This window comes from Daphnia carinata, unplaced genomic scaffold (assembly GCF_022539665.2).
Source record: "Daphnia carinata strain CSIRO-1 unplaced genomic scaffold, CSIRO_AGI_Dcar_HiC_V3 NW_026453021.1, whole genome shotgun sequence".
NCBI classification, from domain to species: domain Eukaryota; kingdom Metazoa; phylum Arthropoda; class Branchiopoda; order Diplostraca; family Daphniidae; genus Daphnia; species Daphnia carinata.
Window position 1 is genome coordinate 23,531 of NW_026712504.1, and position 20,554 is coordinate 44,084.

Genomic DNA, 20,554 nt, shown 5'->3' on the forward strand with positions numbered 1-20,554 from the left:
ATACGTGTATTCAATGTGAATATAGTGTTATAGAATCAGTTTCAATATCTACATTCAAACAGCATCAAATATACGTGTATTCAATGTGAATATAGTGTTATAGAATCAGTTTCAATATCTACATTCAAACAGCATGAAATATACGTGTATTCAATGTGAATATAGTGTTATAGAATCAGTTTCAATATCTACATTCAAACAGCATCAAATATACGTGTATTCAATGTGAATATAGTGTTATAGAATCAGTTTCAATATCTACATTCAAACAGCATCAAATATACGTGTATTCAATGTGAATATAGTGTAAGACAGTGAGTTTCAATATCTACATTCAAACAGCATGAAATATACGTGTATTCAATGTGAATATAGTGTTATAGAATCAGTTTCAATATCTACATTCAAACAGCATCAAATATACGTGTATTCAATGTGAATATAGTGTTATAGAATCAGTTTCAATATCTACATTCAAACAGCATGAAATATACGTGTATTCAATGTGAATATAGTGTTATAGAATCAGTTTCAATATCTACATTCAAACAGCATCAAATATACGTGTATTCAATGTGAATATAGTGTTATAGAATCAGTTTCAATATCTACATTCAAACAGCATGAAATATACGTGTATTCAATGTGAATATAGTGTTATAGAATCAGTTTCAATATCTACATTCAAACAGCATCAAATATACGTGTATTCAATGTGAATATAGTGTTATAGAATCAGTTTCAATATCTACATTCAAACAGCATGAAATATACGTGTATTCAATGTGAATATAGTGTTATAGAATCAGTTTCAATATCTACATTCAAACAGCATGAAATATACGTGTATTCAATGTGAATATAGTGTTATAGAATCAGTTTCAATATCTACATTCAAACAGCATCAAATATACGTGTATTCAATGTGAATATAGTGTTATAGAATCAGTTTCAATATCTACATTCAAACAGCATCAAATATACGTGTATTCAATGTGAATATAGTGTTATAGAATCAGTTTCAATATCTACATTCAAACAGCATGAAATATACGTGTATTCAATGTGAATATAGTGTTATAGAATCAGTTTCAATATCTACATTCAAACAGCATCAAATATACGTGTATTCAATGTGAATATAGTGTTATAGAATCAGTTTCAATATCTACATTCAAACAGCATCAAATATACGTGTATTCAATGTGAATATAGTGTTATAGAATCAGTTTCAATATCTACATTCAAACAGCATGAAATATACGTGTATTCAATGTGAATATAGTGTTATAGAATCAGTTTCAATATCTACATTCAAACAGCATCAAATATACGTGTATTCAATGTGAATATAGTGTTATAGAATCAGTTTCAATATCTACATTCAAACAGCATGAAATATACGTGTATTCAATGTGAATATAGTGTTATAGAATCAGTTTCAATATCTACATTCAAACAGCATGAAATATACGTGTATTCAATGTGAATATAGTGTTATAGAATCAGTTTCAATATCTACATTCAAACAGCATGAAATATACGTGTATTCAATGTGAATATAGTGTTATAGAATCAGTTTCAATATCTACATTCAAACAGCATCAAATATACGTGTATTCAATGTGAATATAGTGTTATAGAATCAGTTTCAATATCTACATTCAAACAGCATCAAATATACGTGTATTCAATGTGAATATAGTGTTATAGAATCAGTTTCAATATCTACATTCAAACAGCATCAAATATACGTGTATTCAATGTGAATATAGTGTTATAGAATCAGTTTCAATATCTACATTCAAACAGCATCAAATATACGTGTATTCAATGTGAATATAGTGTTATAGAATCAGTTTCAATATCTACATTCAAACAGCATCAAATATACGTGTATTCAATGTGAATATAGTGTTATAGAATCAGTTTCAATATCTACATTCAAACAGCATCAAATATACGTGTATTCAATGTGAATATAGTGTTATAGAATCAGTTTCAATATCTACATTCAAACAGCATGAAATATACGTGTATTCAATGTGAATATAGTGTTATAGAATCAGTTTCAATATCTACATTCAAACAGCATCAAATATACGTGTATTCAATGTGAATATAGTGTTATAGAATCAGTTTCAATATCTACATTCAAACAGCATGAAATATACGTGTATTCAATGTGAATATAGTGTTATAGAATCAGTTTCAATATCTACATTCAAACAGCATGAAATATACGTGTATTCAATGTGAATATAGTGTTATAGAATCAGTTTCAATATCTACATTCAAACAGCATCAAATATACGTGTATTCAATGTGAATATAGTGTTATAGAATCAGTTTCAATATCTACATTCAAACAGCATGAAATATACGTGTATTCAATGTGAATATAGTGTTATAGAATCAGTTTCAATATCTACATTCAAACAGCATGAAATATACGTGTATTCAATGTGAATATAGTGTTATAGAATCAGTTTCAATATCTACATTCAAACAGCATCAAATATACGTGTATTCAATGTGAATATAGTGTAAGACAGTGAGTTTCAATATCTACATTCAAACAGCATGAAATATACGTGTATTCAATGTGAATATAGTGTTATAGAATCAGTTTCAATATCTACATTCAAACAGCATCAAATATACGTGTATTCAATGTGAATATAGTGTTATAGAATCAGTTTCAATATCTACATTCAAACAGCATGAAATATACGTGTATTCAATGTGAATATAGTGTTATAGAATCAGTTTCAATATCTACATTCAAACAGCATCAAATATACGTGTATTCAATGTGAATATAGTGTTATAGAATCAGTTTCAATATCTACATTCAAACAGCATGAAATATACGTGTATTCAATGTGAATATAGTGTTATAGAATCAGTTTCAATATCTACATTCAAACAGCATGAAATATACGTGTATTCAATGTGAATATAGTGTTATAGAATCAGTTTCAATATCTACATTCAAACAGCATCAAATATACGTGTATTCAATGTGAATATAGTGTTATAGAATCAGTTTCAATATCTACATTCAAACAGCATGAAATATACGTGTATTCAATGTGAATATAGTGTTATAGAATCAGTTTCAATATCTACATTCAAACAGCATCAAATATACGTGTATTCAATGTGAATATAGTGTTATAGAATCAGTTTCAATATCTACATTCAAACAGCATCAAATATACGTGTATTCAATGTGAATATAGTGTTATAGAATCAGTTTCAATATCTACATTCAAACAGCATCAAATATACGTGTATTCAATGTGAATATAGTGTTATAGAATCAGTTTCAATATCTACATTCAAACAGCATGAAATATACGTGTATTCAATGTGAATATAGTGTTATAGAATCAGTTTCAATATCTACATTCAAACAGCATCAAATATACGTGTATTCAATGTGAATATAGTGTTATAGAATCAGTTTCAATATCTACATTCAAACAGCATGAAATATACGTGTATTCAATGTGAATATAGTGTTATAGAATCAGTTTCAATATCTACATTCAAACAGCATGAAATATACGTGTATTCAATGTGAATATAGTGTTATAGAATCAGTTTCAATATCTACATTCAAACAGCATCAAATATACGTGTATTCAATGTGAATATAGTGTTATAGAATCAGTTTCAATATCTACATTCAAACAGCATCAAATATACGTGTATTCAATGTGAATATAGTGTTATAGAATCAGTTTCAATATCTACATTCAAACAGCATCAAATATACGTGTATTCAATGTGAATATAGTGTTATAGAATCAGTTTCAATATCTACATTCAAACAGCATGAAATATACGTGTATTCAATGTGAATATAGTGTTATAGAATCAGTTTCAATATCTACATTCAAACAGCATGAAATATACGTGTATTCAATGTGAATATAGTGTTATAGAATCAGTTTCAATATCTACATTCAAACAGCATGAAATATACGTGTATTCAATGTGAATATAGTGTTATAGAATCAGTTTCAATATCTACATTCAAACAGCATGAAATATACGTGTATTCAATGTGAATATAGTGTTATAGAATCAGTTTCAATATCTACATTCAAACAGCATCAAATATACGTGTATTCAATGTGAATATAGTGTTATAGAATCAGTTTCAATATCTACATTCAAACAGCATGAAATATACGTGTATTCAATGTGAATATAGTGTTATAGAATCAGTTTCAATATCTACATTCAAACAGCATCAAATATACGTGTATTCAATGTGAATATAGTGTTATAGAATCAGTTTCAATATCTACATTCAAACAGCATGAAATATACGTGTATTCAATGTGAATATAGTGTTATAGAATCAGTTTCAATATCTACATTCAAACAGCATGAAATATACGTGTATTCAATGTGAATATAGTGTTATAGAATCAGTTTCAATATCTACATTCAAACAGCATGAAATATACGTGTATTCAATGTGAATATAGTGTTATAGAATCAGTTTCAATATCTACATTCAAACAGCATGAAATATACGTGTATTCAATGTGAATATAGTGTTATAGAATCAGTTTCAATATCTACATTCAAACAGCATCAAATATACGTGTATTCAATGTGAATATAGTGTTATAGAATCAGTTTCAATATCTACATTCAAACAGCATCAAATATACGTGTATTCAATGTGAATATAGTGTAAGACAGTGAGTTTCAATACATATCAGGCACAGAAACTTTCTAGTTATTAGTATTAATGAATCCTGCAAATTAAACTGATAGAAATATGTCTAATTTAGGTACTGAAGAATCAAATTGCGCTGAAATGACCATCCAAGAAAGGAAAAAAATAGCTGCAGAAAAGATTGAAGCAACTATTGATGAGGTAGTCAAGTGGGCGAACGAATTTTGTAAAGGAACGGAGAGGGAAATTGACAACACAGATGAAGGTAGAAACAATTTTAATGTAATTCATTGTCTAAGTTACATATGTTAAGAGAGCTTATTAATTTATACTGATTAATTTGTAAATCAACCGACACGTCGATAGCTGATGAAGAAGGTGTTAATGTTTGCGAATTAAATGAAGAGATTTTCCAGGACAATCTATCGAACCTTCCACATGAAAAGCGTGATATAGCATTTGAGGTAACAGGGCGATGGGACTCAATCGCTGATGAAAAAAAGCAGGTGATTATTAACGTTAAAACTTAAACAATATATCTATTACAAATAAATTTGCATTACAGATGATAGCACTGAATCCATAAGTATTTCCGATCAGTTAACTGTCTCTTGTCGGGAGAAGACGCAAATTTGGACCGAGATCGATAGTGAATCGGAGTCAGAGTTGTATTATGGGGAACGGTCGGAATGCTCTAAAAATCACCGATCAAATTTCAATACAGCCAAGGTTTTAATTTGCACGTAGTTTGTGGTAAGTTAGTTTTCGAGCGAAATATCTTTTTCTTTCTAGGTTTCTGCCACAAAGAAGTTTCGTTTGGTTTGAGGACGAACTTCTCTTATTCATTATGTTTTAACTGGGCTTCAATTTATGAAATAAACGTGATCAAACCCTGAATGTTTGTGCGAATTCTTTTCGTGGCTTAAGTCATGTAGTATTGTTTAATGTATTGGTGTTTTCACTGTTAACTTATTGGTATAAAACTTGGAAAAGCGATGTAAAGTGGTAACTTCCTGAGGGTGTAGCGGGTGTATTATTCCATCTCCAGCCAAAAGGCATTAGAGGTCCCTCCTTTGCCAACGAGTACCAGCACAAAAATGGTGCAAAAAGTAGGACAAATTATGTTGTTAATTACTCTTCGTAGACTTGGCTGTTCCTGTGTAAGCAGAAAACTGCGGAGAAGGTAGTGACAGGCGGATAAAAGTCGTTTATCTAATGTTATACGCCACATTCGTTTAAAAGGGTTTTTCCACCTGATTTTTCTTTTCAATTAGTAGTTTTTGTCTCAAGCTTGATGTTAAAGTTTGAACGCAAATTCTTTGCCAGTATTAATATTAGGTTGGTTCACAATTCTTCTTCCAAACTGGCTAAAGCTTGTTCTTCGAGACAAAGAAAATGATGGGCCTGCTTGCCTGTCCAGAACTACATAGCAACATTTAACATTAGATTTTAGTAACATACACCTTCGTTAAGTCACTAGTATATGGAGAAAATGCAACATCACTTCCCTAGAATATTCCTCTTCCATGATGTAGTCATTTAATAGTGCTGTCCAACAAATTTGTTGCTGCTTGCCTATCCAGAACAACATAACAACATTAATGTTGCAAATCAAAATGCAGAATTTAGATTTTAGTTACACTTACCTTCTTTACTTTTAGTTCACAAGTATATAGAGGAAGTGCAACGTCACTGGTCAGCCTAGAAAACTTCTTTTCCAATACTTTAATAGTCTGCTGTTGAAATTTGTTGCTACTTGCCTGTCCAGAATTACATAACATAATGTAACGTTACATATGAAACTACAGATTGCAGAATTCAATTATACATACCTTCTTTAGTTCACCAGTGTATGGAGGAAACACGACACCAATGGTCAGCCCAGAAAACTTCTTTTCCAATACACTAATAATCTGGTGTTCAACAAATTCGCTGCTGCTTGCCTGTACAGAACTTCGTAACAACATTTAACGTTGCAGATGAAAATACAGAATGCAGATTTTAGTTATACTTACTTTCTTCAGTTCACAAGTATAGGGAGAAAAAACAACATCAATGGTCAGCCCAGAAGATTTCTGTTCCAAGACGTTAATAGTCTGCTGTTCAACAAATATGTTTTTCATCGATTCCATAGTACATGCAAGAGCTTGGTTTATTTATCGTGATAAGTATCAGTATATTGGTCAGCATTTTTTCTCAAAACTAGGAAACATTTTTAAAAATTAAAATTTTAGTGCTGTCAAAACCACAACAGTATAAACACAGAAAGAAAAGTACGTTGCAGTTGTCCTAATCTTAAAAATGCGCATCTATATCAATGGTATAAGTATGAATATCGATTTACAACATTAGGTATACAGGTTCTTTATTCATATGTTTTTTAAAAACCATGTTCCGGTTTAAGAGAAGTTCACAAAAGAACTCGACACATAAACATTTCTTCTATAGATAAACGTGGCATTTCGGCGGCATACAATTACACAACGTCATGACATAAGGAAATTGAAATACCTACTTTTCTGTATTACGAGCTGCTTCTGAAATGTAGAAAGACACCATTCTCTATTTAAAGAAAATAGGTTGACTAAATTTATGCAGCTGTTAACCATCGTTTGCCGAAAACAACCATAGTAATAAGTTCATTTCATACTGCTCCGTTGTATTACAAAAATTTCGTAAACTGAGGTGCAATAAAAAGAAGAAAATTGTTTGAATATGAGAATTGCGAAAACACAACGAATGGGAACTTTCAATTGGCAATTGGAAACTATGGAGTCATTCCATCAACCCGAAACGTCCTACAGCTGGTCTGACTAAGAAGAAATTTGCCATTAAACTTGTATCTGAAGAGATTGAACATGATAAAAATGTAATTGATTTTTTGATGTATCTTAGTTGCAATTTTTTAATTTACCACAAGTAATGCTGTATTTTTTTTCCGGTGAAATAAAATGTATCTTCCTACATTTAAATTCCCCGCAGTAAAAAAATGGCCGCCACTTGCTAGTAGCTGATTGGACGATTATTTTTGGGATTTTATATGATAATGACGTCGAATAAAATAGAATCCAATGCACTGTTAGATGCACTGAATCATGGGAATTCTAAAAATCTCTAAGTTGAATCGAAATTGTGATTATTAATGCCCAAACGAGCCCGGCAAAGTTTCGTTGTTTTGACAGTTCCCCCTTCCCCTCAAAATTAAAGCAATTTTTAAAAAAATTATTGCTACTTTATTATAGGTCCAAAGTTAATAAATCTTACAGAAATGGATAGCTCTTAACGAGATCTATCAAAATCTGTAGGATTTTAAGTGGGAAAATGAAAAAACAAAAATTTCAAAAGGCGTTGTAACTTTTTCGTTTTCTCAGTTAGGTCGAGTTCTGAGATGACCCGCAAAAACGAAAAAGTAAAAACTTTTTTGGGAATTTGTTGTTTTTCTTTTTACCACTATAGTTTTGGCACCAATCGATAGATCTCCTTAAAAGCTATCAGTCGCTATAAAATTTGTTAATTTTAGAACAATAAATAAATAGCGATTAATTTTTCAAATTATGTTTAAATTTGGAGGAAGGGGGAACTGGTCAAAACAACGACGATTTGTCCGGCTCGTTTGGGCATTAATAATTAGCATTTCAATCCCACGTAGTGATTTTTATAATTCCCATGATTCAGCGCATGTAATAGTACATTGGATTTTATTTTATTCAACGTAATTATCATATAAAATTCCAAAAATTTACGCGAAACAACTGCTGGCATCTGGCGGCTGTTTTTCATCGGGAATTTAAATGTATAACGGTACATCTTGTTTAACCCCAAAAACAATATAACATTACTTATGTTTACTTTAAAAATGCAACGTGGATGCACCAAGAAGCCAATTATCTACTCTCTTTATAAAAGCCAAAGGTCTATTTGTGGGTGGAGTTTGTTTGTGTATCTGTCTGTGTGTTTGTCCGAAAAACCTAACGGCGTGCGCACGCAGTGATTGGTTCGTGTGCAGTCACCTGATTTTTTTCTACCTTGAAAAAGGTTCAACTACCTGAAAAAAGGTTCGACTACCTGAAAAAAGGCTTAAACTGCCTTTGGCAAAGCTTAACCTTTTCCTTCCCTTTTGCCATCCGTTTTATCATTGGTCGTATTGACATCACGTGTTTTTTTTTCTACCTGGAAAAAGGTTCGACTACCTGAAAAAGGTTCGACTACCTGAAAAAAGGTTCGACTACCTGAAAAAAGGTTCGACTACCTGAAAAAAGGTTCGACCTGCCTACGGCTCAGCTTAACCTTTTCCCGTTTTATGTTTTTCCTTTTTTTAATCATTTCCAATCACCAGATTCCGCATTTTAGCAATCCGTTTTCACCATCATTGACACATTGACGTCAGACGAAATTCAGCTACCAAACGACGTAGACAAAAACGTCCTGCTGTCATATTTTAACTATGGTAAGCGATTTCTTATACCACAATTTTTTTCCAAAATTCAACATTTCTGTTTGTTTCAATATAATTTTCATTTAAACAGGTGATAATTCAGTTGCCAGTGGTTTCTTTTGATGTCTCTTGTTGTACTAGAAAATGTTTTTTTTCCCTGCTCATTTAAACAGGTAACATCCTACATTCAAATTTGTATAACTCATTTGCAGATATTAGCTTGCAACAAGTTCCATTACCCTCAAGTTAACGTTGTTCAACTTTTTCAACATTGTCCAGTTGAACGGGCTTGGCATTTCTAATTCAGTTTTATTTTTAGATGGGTCAATGTTTGTGTTGACTAATTGACTATTGCCTACATTCCAGAACGGCAGTGGCATCATCTGAAGTCAACAAATTTCTTTCGCTCACATTTGATCAACAAAAGGCAATGTCACCTTATACGTGCACAGCACTACTGGTCTACGATAGTAATCTTTTACATTAAGTTTAACAAAACATGTTTGCTTAAGGTATTCAACATGTATTTTTCATCAGGTACCTCAAACCTCCACATATAAACATTCAACAGGAACCTCCATCCTCACCCGCTCTTCACTTCCACTTCAGTTCTCCTTCAACAGGTGTTGATATGGTATGGTAAGCAATAGACTATGGTTTACGTTCTCAAAAAGTGTTGCTTCATCTGAATCACACAAATTTTCTAATATTTACAGGTGAAATATTACTTGAGTTTCAATCTGCAAATTTTTCAAACACACTCTATTTGCAACTTTCACAGTGTAGTGCTACGTGAAGGAGGACTGCTGAGCAAAAAGTGTAATACCAGACTTACAGGTGACAAGCATACAGCAAATAACAATGACAGCATTACAGTAATACCACAACCAGTAATATAAAACAAGCATCATTCAACCTTTCATTGTTCATTTGTCAATAGGTACCTCATTGAAACGGTGACGCAAGGGCAAAAACAAAAAAAAACCTTAAAATACTTTAAAAAAACCTGCTGCTTCTTTGGTTCCGTTACATTTTAACAATGTTGGTGCAATACAGTGACAGGCTGCAGCTTGTATTGGAATATGAATTGGCAGTTTCTGAAATTTGCAAATTGTGTTCTAAAAGTGACTAATGCAGAACAAGCTGCACTCAGATGCTTGCTGCAAATTTCACAAACACAATTGGTTCCCAACTTTGTTTAGCCGTGAACAATGTGAGAAAACGATCGTTTACTAATTCAATTGTGGCCCATAAATCAGATACCGACGGAATAGTGCAAGTATTATAATTTCAAAGTAAAAAAAAAACCGTTTCAAATAATTCACAAACGCTTAGTTTTATTAGTCTGCTGTTACAAGGAACTACCGTTACAGAAAAGTCGCCTTTATTTACAATTTGGTTTCAGGTTTTTCAATTTTATCATCCATTTGTTCGAGTGCCACTCTCCTGCATGTGAGCAAATGTACGTGTTGCCGTGCTAAGCCTACCATCGTCTCCATAGCTGATGCGTGCATGAAAGCCCTAGGAAACAATGGTAATTTTGATTTAGAACATGCGATTCATATATGATTTTAATATACAACAATATAGGTTTTAGCTGCAAATATACACGATAATTAAACATGATTTAATGCATACTTACTGTTTTGCAGCAGTTCTCGCTTCTGCTAATCTCTTCTCCATTTCCTTCATTAAACTGATGGCCTGGTTCTCTGGATACTTGCGATATCGCAGCAGTGCCGCTGCTTCCTTTTTTCTTTTTTCTTCGATGTTTTTCTTCTCCTTGATTTCCCTAAGTTTTTGTTCTATTTCCCTGCTTTCACGATTGATTTTCCTCTTTTTTTCTAACAATTCCTTTTCGATCATACTACCTTCTTCTTCGTCATGGTGTTTATCTGTTTCTTCCTCTACTTTTCTCTTTTCTGTATTATTTTCATCTCCATCATTACCGGCTTCACCTACTTCTTTCTCTGCGATTCTCTGCTCCATCTTTCTTTCATCTTCACGCTCACTATCTCTGCCTACTTTTTCCTCTATGTTTTTCTTCCCGTCCCCCAGTGCAGCGACCGAAACTTGATTTTCTTCTTCTTCTTCTTCTTCTTCCATGATCGTTTCAAAGACAGACACAACGACTTCTTCGTCAACGAGAGGCATTTGCGACAAAATGTGGTCTACACTATCATCGTCTGACTCCATGCTTTCTATTGAAGAAACTAGCTCTTGTGAATATGCTGACGCCATTAATCCACTTTGACAACTTTTACTGGTGTGCTTGATTGAAAAAGAAATACAACGCGGCTACCCACATAGCACATCTCTGCCGTCGGATGTCCGACTGGGATCCGAACATCCGTTAGATATCCTGTGCCATATCGGGTTGTTCCATGGATGTCCGTCGGCTATTAGAATTTGAAGCCCGGTGGAGGTGCCAAAACAAAATCCTGAGGACGTCCCTACAACAGCAAATAGGAGTTCAAATATTTTTTCTTTTTTCTAAATAAACGTTGTTAAAAAAAATTTAAACCATGTTTTAAATCGTTTTCGAAAAGGATTTAATATATAATGTAATAAAAATGTCCGTTATAAAATTGAACTCTCGTAGAAAAAATTTTTTTATTAAAAATTAGACCACGGCAAATGACATGATAAAATGTTAAACACATTACGTAACACATTGTTTTTGATCGGATTGCTGCATACTAGCCTGTTAATTTATTGACAAAATAATAATTGTTAAGTTAGTATTACTACTGTAAGAATTAGTTGCTTTTTTTAGTTTCTTTTTTCAATGCGTTGGGATGCAATGGATTAAACTCATTAAAAAAAATAGAGAATGAAAAAAAGAGTAAATCAAGAGTTGAGCAGGAGAGAGAGCGGCTGACTGGACTAGGGGATCTTCAGTATAGGTGCGTTGATTCACATGCCTTGTGGTAAAGCGACAGACTGCTGCCCATCGGCCACATCCTGGACCAGTCGATTCAATTCGGGAGCTTCTTTCAAAGCTACCAGAGTTGCGGCCAAATCTTCTGGATCCAACAATCCCGGTAGTGTCACGGAATCGCTCAACGCCGACAAAGGGTAGCCATCGCCATTGTCCGAACAACTGAACGAAAGATCGGAATCCATATTGGTTACGGCTGCATTCAAAATAAATTAATTACAATAACACTTCCAATCCAAAGAAGGTCAGATAAACATACCAGAATTAGATCCTTGAAAATGAATTTGGGAAAAATTGGCGGAAGAAGGATCTTGTAAAGCTTCCGCACCTAATCTATCTAGGCATGGAGCCAATTCCTGATGATTATTGGCGTAAACCTCGCTAATGATTTCGTTGAAGCTTTCCAATTCCTGTTGGGCAGCATCGAGCTGAACGAAGCCCTCCGTTCCTGCATCGCCTTTGGGTACAAGAGGATCAGTTACGTAAAAAAAAATACAATTCTCTTTTGATTTGAATTCACCATTGTTGGCATTCGAATTGAAATCGTTCCATTCGGCGGGTACGGGCGTGGCCGTGTAGCTGTACGGGCTGCTGGTGGCGGATGCGTTGTACGTGGAATTCCTGCTGCCGCAAGCGAAGGGCGTGCTGGGTTGCGACGCGGTCGCATAGCCTTGTCCAACTACCATACGACCGTACGAGACATGACTTACAGTGGGGTTGCGATCAGTTTCATATCTGGTGATACCTTGAGACTGGAATTGCTGGAACATGCGGTGAGGCGGGACAGACTGTGAGCGATTCATGACCGAGTCAGCGATTGACAATGCTCGGAGCTGAATCTAGAAGACCCTCGATCTCTTGGGCGAGTGGGTCGCTACCCCATAGATGTGGCACAGCATTGTTAAGCGTGGTCTGGACTAGGCCGGAAGCGGATATTTGGTGAGGACTCAAACCCAGAACTACGCTGGCCGAAACATGGCGTTGACGCAAATCTTGGCAGATGCGCTCACTTCCTCTTGGTTCCGTCTAATATGTGGGGGAGCAATTTTAGGTATGACGTCATATATGAATAAACGTGTTTTTTTTTTTTTACCTGTTGCGGGAAGGATTGAACGAGAAGCGACAGAGGTGCGGATCGAGGCAATGAAGGTGATCCACAGGAACTGTGACGTGAGCGCACAGAGGCATTAAACAGTCCATCTTGACCGTGATTCATCAGAGAAGGCGTTGCATATGGCGTGTGACGGACTGTAATTGAGGCTCCGGATCAGTGACGAACTCGATTGACCAGCAGATTAGAGGCTGAATTATGGCGCGATCGGTTAACCGATATCGGCGTATTGAGCGGCGATACAAAAGCCGAATCGTTGCTGACGCTACTGGCCTCTGTAACGAAAGAAGTCGGGGTGTCCATGGTCATGGCCAAAAATTCATTTTTTTAACGTTTTTCTTTCTTTTTCCAGCTGAAATCGGATAGCGGATAGCGCCGTAAATAATCAGTAAGTTCTTATGCTGATATTTGCTAAAAGCGTAGACAACCGTTTCCAGAATAAAGCCCAAGTAAGGTACTAATTCTGTGCATGCTTCTTCCTCAAGAGTGGATAAAGCTGAACAAGCTGCCTGTTTAACTTGCTTGTTGCCATTCAGGATCCGTTTCAGCAACTGTAGAATATTTTAAAAATTTAAAGGATAAAACTAGAGAAATTTTTTATTAATTGTAGCAACCTCAGTCATTAGCGGTTTTACACAGTGATCGTGTGGTTGTTTGAGTTGTTCCAAGAATTGTTTGAGTTGTTTGATGAAAACGAGGAATATTAGGTAACCATTTACCACCAAGAATCCCATCGATACCTTAAAAAAGAACAAGTAAGTATTTACTGAAACGTATATGTTAATGAAACTGTTCGTTGAACTCACCAATTGTGTGGAGTGCAAATTTCTGCTTCATTTTGGGATTATTTTGGCTCGGGGAGCCACAACATCAATAATAGGAATACAAAATATCTTTTGGGCCCTAATTAAACCAAACAGCTTTAAAAGGTATTTTTAAATGATATTAATACAGGCATATTGAATGGAACGTTACCTCCAAATAATGCACAATGTTTAAAAATACTTTTTCAATGGCAATTCTGAAGTGAACTTCTTCATCATTTGGAAGGGAGCAGTTGTAAATAATCCCATTCATCTCTAAGTATATACTGTCGACCTCTGATATCTAAATATAAGAAAAATGTTACGTTAAGCGAAATAAACTACTGTAAATGTTAACTTGCCTGGTGTTCTTTTGCTGTTTCACTAGCGCAGACGTATCGTTAACACTCGCCATTCGTCAACTGAATCGAAGTTTAGCATCGACAGGTTACCCAATGTTTGCCATATTTTTTTTGTTGTTTTTTTAAGTAATTCGCAATTATTATTTGAAACAGACTTTACAAACTTACAGTAATATTTAAACTATCTCCGTGTAAAAAACTGTTTCAATAAAGGAAGTTGTTCTATAAAAGGATTTTTGAGAAGAAACTATTCACCAGTGTTTAGGGAAAGACTACTAAAATGGCAAATAATGGTAGTTTCGACTTCCAAATTTTCGCATGCGGATTCAGAATTTCAGCCAGTCATTGTTGAGTTGTTTATGGTGAAGGTTATTGTTCGTGCCGTGCGTGTGCTGTTTCAGGATTTTTTTGTGTAACACTTAGTGAACTTCATCGCGTTAGAAACTTTTCTCGTTAGCGACTGATTTAGTGCTTCTGTTAACTGTGGGCTACTGCCGTCTTACGAATTAGTGTTAACAGTGTCGATCCCGATTGTTTTCTCTGCGTAAGTGCTTCTGTCGGACCTGTCCAGCGGTCCCCCCTGTTCCTGGCCGGCTGCCCGTTTGGTTCCTGCCCAGCGTCCCGCGCTGTTCCTGCCTAGCTGCCCGCGCTGTTCCTGCCTAGCTGCCCGCGCTGTTCCTGCCTAGCTGCCCGCCTCTGTTCCTACTGAGGCCCCTTCACATTTTGGATTATTCATATGGAATCTCAAACCGTAAGTAATTATTCATTTTACTAGTGCTGGGCCGATCCCAGACACAGTGTATCAGGCTCGGGACGGATAGGCAACGGTCCGAGTGCTGACATTGTTACTATAAGTTTAAGGGCATTGAGACTTGTCACCTCAATGGGCACAGGTATCGGGATTGGTTTCACAGTGTCGTCGTGAAACCAATTGTCTGGCCATGGTCAGTGGACCTTCAGTTAGATGAATATCTTAGTCGGGACATAGGCCGACTAGGATTAGAAATAATTGCGGTAGTTATTTAATTATATATGGAAATTATGTATGCTACTTTTTCAAATGCAATGAATTGCCTTCTTTCTTCACACAACTTAATGCTTTTGTTCATTCTTTTTATGGTTTTTCAACTGGACTTAACTTACGTCTTACTAATTAAATTTTTTCTTTTTTTTTTCTTCTTTGTCGATTTTGGCAGGGGCTTTGCCCGGCAATTTTTTAAATTGTTTCCTCAGGCCGTTCTAATGCTTTAGTTCTTTCTTAATTTTTTCTCCTTATTCTTTACTTAAATTTCTTTTTTTTTTTTTTTTTTTTTTTCGCTGGTGCTGGTAGGGCGCTTTTAACAACGAAGTTTTTAACAGTTTTTCTTATGGCGCTTGAAATGCTTTTCCGTTTTTTATCACTCTTTTGGCAAATGATTTTGCTTTTGCGTGATTAGATAAATTTTTTTGTTTCCTTTTCTTTTCGTTTTTACATTTTTGAAACCTTTTTTTCCGACGGCTTCAATCTTTGCTGTTTATTACTACTTTTTTGGCAATTGATCTTTGCTTATGCAAGATCAGTTAATCATTTTTTTTTCTCTTTTTTTGCGGGTGTTCTCACGGTGCTTTACCAAGCGCCTTTTAATTTTTCTTCAATCCGCTTCAGATTGCTATTCCCTTACAACTCTTTTTGGCAATTGATTTCTGCTTATGCGAAATTAATTTAACATTAGATTTTAGTAACATACACCTTCGTTAAGTCACTAGTATATGGAGAAAATGCAACATCACTTCCCTAGAATATTCCTCTTCCATGATGTTAATAGTCTGCTGTCCAACAAATTTGTTGCTGCTTGCCTATCCAGAACAACATAACAACATTAATGTTGCAAATCAAAATGCAGAATTTAGATTTTAGTTACACTTACCTTCTTTACTTTTAGTTCACAAGTATATAGAGGAAGTGCAACGTCACTGGTCAGTCTAGAAAACTTCTTTTCCAATACTTTAATAGTCTGCTGTTGAAATTTGTTGCTACTTGCCTGTCCAGAATTACATAACATAATGTAACGTTACATATGAAACTACAGATTGCAGAATTCAATTATACATACCTTCTTTAGTTCACCAGTGTATGGAGGAAACACGACACCAATGGTCAGCCCAGAAAACTTCTTTTCCAATACACTAATAATCTGGTGTTCAACAAATTCGCTGCTGCTTGCCTGTACAGAACTTCGTAACAACATTTAACGTTGCAGATGAAAATACAGAATGCAGATTTTAGTTATACTTACTTTCTTCAGTTCACAAGTATAGGGAGAAAAAACAACATCAATGGTCAGCCCAGAAGATTTCTGTTCCAAGACGTTAATAGTCTGCTGTTCAACAAATATGTTTTTCATCGATTCCATAGTACATGCAAGAGCTTGGTTTATTTATCGTGATAAGTATCAGTATATTGGTCAGCATTTTTTCTCAAAACTAGGAAACATTTTTAAAAATTAAAATTTTAGTGCTGTCAAAACCACAACAGTATAAACACAGAAAGAAAAGTACGTTGCAGTTGTCCTAATCTTAAAAATGCGCATCTATATCAATGGTATAAGTATGAATATCGATTTACAACATTAGGTATACAGGTTCTTTATTCATATGTTTTTTAAAAACCATGTTCCGGTTTAAGAGAAGTTCACAAAAGAACTCGACACATAAACATTTCTTCTATAGATAAACGTGGCATTTCGGCGGCATACAATTACACAACGTCATGACATAAGGAAATTGAAATACCTACTTTTCTGTATTACGAGCTGCTTCTGAAATGTAGAAAGACACCATTCTCTATTTAAAGAAAATAGGTTGACTAAATTTATGCAGCTGTTAACCATCGTTTGCCGAAAACAACCATAGTAATAAGTTCATTTCATACTGCTCCGTTGTATTACAAAAATTTCGTAAACTGAGGTGCAATAAAAAGAAGAAAATTTTTTGAATATGAGAATTGCGAAAACACAACGAATGGGAACTTTCAATTGGCAATTGGAAACTATGGAGTCATTCCATCAACCCGAAACGTCCTACAGCTGGTCTGACTAAGAAGAAATTTGCCATTAAACTTGTATCTGAAGAGATTGAACATGATAAAAATGTAATTGATTTTTTGATGTATCTTAGTTGCAATTTTTTAATTTACCACAAGTAATGCTGTATTTTTTTTCCGGTGAAATAAAATGTATCTTCCTACATTTAAATTCCCCGCAGTAAAAAAATGGCCGCCACTTGCTAGTAGCTGATTGGACGATTATTTTTGGGATTTTATATGATAATGACGTCGAATAAAATAGAATCCAATGCACTGTTAGATGCACTGAATCATGGGAATTCTAAAAATCTCTAAGTTGAATCGAAATTGTGATTATTAATGCCCAAACGAGCCCGGCAAAGTTTCGTTGTTTTGACAGTTCCCCTTCCCCTCAAAATTAAAGCAATTTTTAAAAAAATTATTGCTACTTTATTATAGGTCCAAAGTTAATAAATCTTACAGAAATGGATAGCTCTTAACGAGATCTATCAAAATCTGTAGGATTTTAAGTGGGAAAATGAAAAAACAAAAATTTCAAAAGGCGTTGTAACTTTTTCGTTTTCTCAGTTAGGTCGAGTTCTGAGATGACCCGCAAAAACGAAAAAGTAAAAACTTTTTTGGGAATTTGTTGTTTTTCTTTTTACCACTATAGTTTTGGCACCAATCGATAGATCTCCTTAAAAGCTATCAGTCGCTATAAAATTTGTTAATTTTAGAACAATAAATAAATAGCGATTAATTTTTCAAATTATGTTTAAATTTGGAGGAAGGGGGAACTGGTCAAAACAACGACGATTTGTCCGGCTCGTTTGGGCATTAATAATTAGCATTTCAATCCCACGTAGTGATTTTTATAATTCCCATGATTCAGCGCATGTAATAGTACATTGGATTTTATTTTATTCAACGTAATTATCATATAAAATTCCAAAAATTTACGCGAAACAACTGCTGGCATCTGGCGGCTGTTTTTCATCGGGAATTTAAATGTATAACGGTACATCTTGTTTAACCCCAAAAACAATATAACATTACTTATGTTTACTTTAAAAATGCAACGTGGATGCACCAAGAAGCCAATTATCTACTCTCTTTATAAAAGCCAAAGGTCTCTTTGTGGGAGGAGTTTGTTTGCGTATCTGTCTGTGTGTTTGTCCGAAAAACCTAACGGCGTGCGCACGCAGTGATTGGTTCGTGTTCAGTCACGTGATTTTTTTATACCTGGAAAAAGGTACGACTACCTGAAAAAGGTTCAAACTGCCTTTGGCAAAGCTTAACATTTTTTTTCCCTTTTGCCATCTTTTTCGCCATTGGTCGTGTTGACATCACGTGGTTTTTTTTTTACCTCGAAAAAGGTTCGACTATCTGCTAAAAGGTTCGACTACCTGAAAAAGGTTCAAACTGCCTTTGGCAAAGCTTAACCTTTTCCTTCCCTTTTGCCATCCGTTTTATCATTGGTCGCATTGACATCACGTGTTTTTTTCTACCTGGAAAAAGGTCCGACTACCTGAAAAAAGGTTCGACTACCTGAAAAATGTTCGACTACCTGAAAAAAGGTTCGACCTGCCTACGGCTAAGCGTAACTTTTTCCCGTTTTATGTTTTCCCTTTTTTTAGTCATTTCCAATCACCACATTCCGCATTTTAGCAATCCGTTTTCACCATCATTGACACATTAATGTCAGACGAAATTCAGCTACCAAACGACGTAGACAAAAACGTCCTGCTGTCACATTTTAACAATGTAAGCGATTTCTTATACCACAATTTCTTCCAAAATTAAACATTTCTGTTTGTTTCAATATAATTTTCATTTAAACAGGTGATAATTCAGTTGCCAGTGGTTTCTTTTGATGTCTCTTAGCTCTCCCAAAAATCAGCCATTGGATGTATTGTAGTAGAAAATGTTTTTTTTCCCTGCTCATTTAAACAGGTAACATCCTACATTCAAATTTGTATAACGTATTTGCAGATATTAGCTTGCAACAAGTTCCATTACCCTCAAGTTAACGTTGTTCAACTTTTTCAACATTGTCCAGTTGAACGGGCTTGGTATTCTAATTCAGTTTACTTTTTAGATGGGTCAATGTTTGTGTTGACTAATTGACTGTTGCGTACATTCCAGAACGGCAGTGGCATCACCTGAAGATTACAATTTTCTTTCACTCACATTTGATCAACAAAAGGCAATGCCACCTTATAGGTGCACAGCACTACTGGTGTACGATAGTAATCTTTTACATAAAGTTTAACAAGACATGTTTAGCTTAAGGTATTAAACATTTATTTTTCAACAGGTACCTCAAACCTGCACAGTAAGCATTCCAAAGGAACCACTGTCCTCAACAAACACTGTTGAATTTTATCAACCCATTTCAGGTGAACGAGCTCTGCACTTCCACTTCAGTTCTCCTTCAACAGGTGCTGGTATGGTATGGTAAGCAATAGACTACTGTTTACGTTCACAAAAAGATAGTGTGGCTTCATCTGAATCACACAAATTTTCTAATTACAGGTGAAGTATTACTTGAGTTGCATTTTGCACATTTCTCAGGCCCACTTCATTTGCAACTTTGAAAGTGAAGTAATACGCAACGATGGATTGTTGTTTGATAAAAAGATATGCCAAACGCACAGGTATTAAACATTCAAACAAGCTTTCAGTGGTTTTTTGTCAACAGGTGCCGCATTGAAGCGGGCATTCAACAAATTCCGCCACACTAAACCAACTGCGCTCATTTTTTTCAATATCTTCCAGGCGAAAGAGCTCTGTATTCTCAGCTGTTAACTGACCAGAGTTACCGATTTCTTTAAGCCAATATTTTAGAACGCGTTTACAACCAGGTAATAACAGTTTTTAACCAGGTGATAACAGTTATTAACCAGGTGATAACAGTTATGGGTTTTCCTTGACGTCTGGGCTTGCGAAAAGGGTGCCAAAACTAAACTAAACTCCTACTAAACTACAACAAATGTGAGACTCACAGGTGCAAAGCACTAAACCAGTCACGTATGACTTGAAGCTCTCAGGGTTTATTCGTCAACAGGTAGCTGATTCAAACATGCACGTTTAAGCAATCAACAAGTAATATCCTAAACAAACAGAATTCAGTCTTTTTCAACACGTTCCAGATGAA

General features: G+C 34.7%; 1 protein-coding gene, 1 long non-coding RNA gene and 1 pseudogene across 3 annotated transcripts; 1 reads left to right on the plus strand and 2 right to left on the minus strand.

Moving 5' to 3' along the window:
* Positions 1–9,469: 9,469 nt before the first annotated feature.
* On the plus strand, positions 9,470–10,224 carry LOC130693988 (uncharacterized). Of its 2 annotated transcripts, none has more exons than XR_009422011.1 (4): positions 9,470–9,607; positions 9,675–9,771; positions 9,854–10,012; positions 10,078–10,224. It is a non-coding gene; the product is annotated as an uncharacterized LOC130693988 (long non-coding RNA). The 2 variants fall into 2 exon arrangements; XR_009001848.2 differs by having other exon boundaries at positions 9,474–9,607; positions 9,919–10,012.
* Positions 10,225–10,730: 506 nt separating this feature from the next.
* On the minus strand, positions 10,731–11,333 carry LOC130693985 (uncharacterized). The gene is made up of 2 exons (XM_059497448.1): positions 10,780–11,333; positions 10,731–10,734 (listed from the first exon to the last, which is right to left on the minus strand). Exons 1-2 carry the CDS (start codon positions 11,331–11,333, stop codon positions 10,731–10,733), a joined length of 558 nt encoding a protein of 185 aa, XP_059353431.1.
* A 605-nt stretch (positions 11,334–11,938) lies between these two features.
* LOC130693986 (uncharacterized) lies at positions 11,939–13,495 on the minus strand (annotated as a pseudogene).
* Between the last annotated feature and the right edge of the window lie 7,059 nt (positions 13,496–20,554).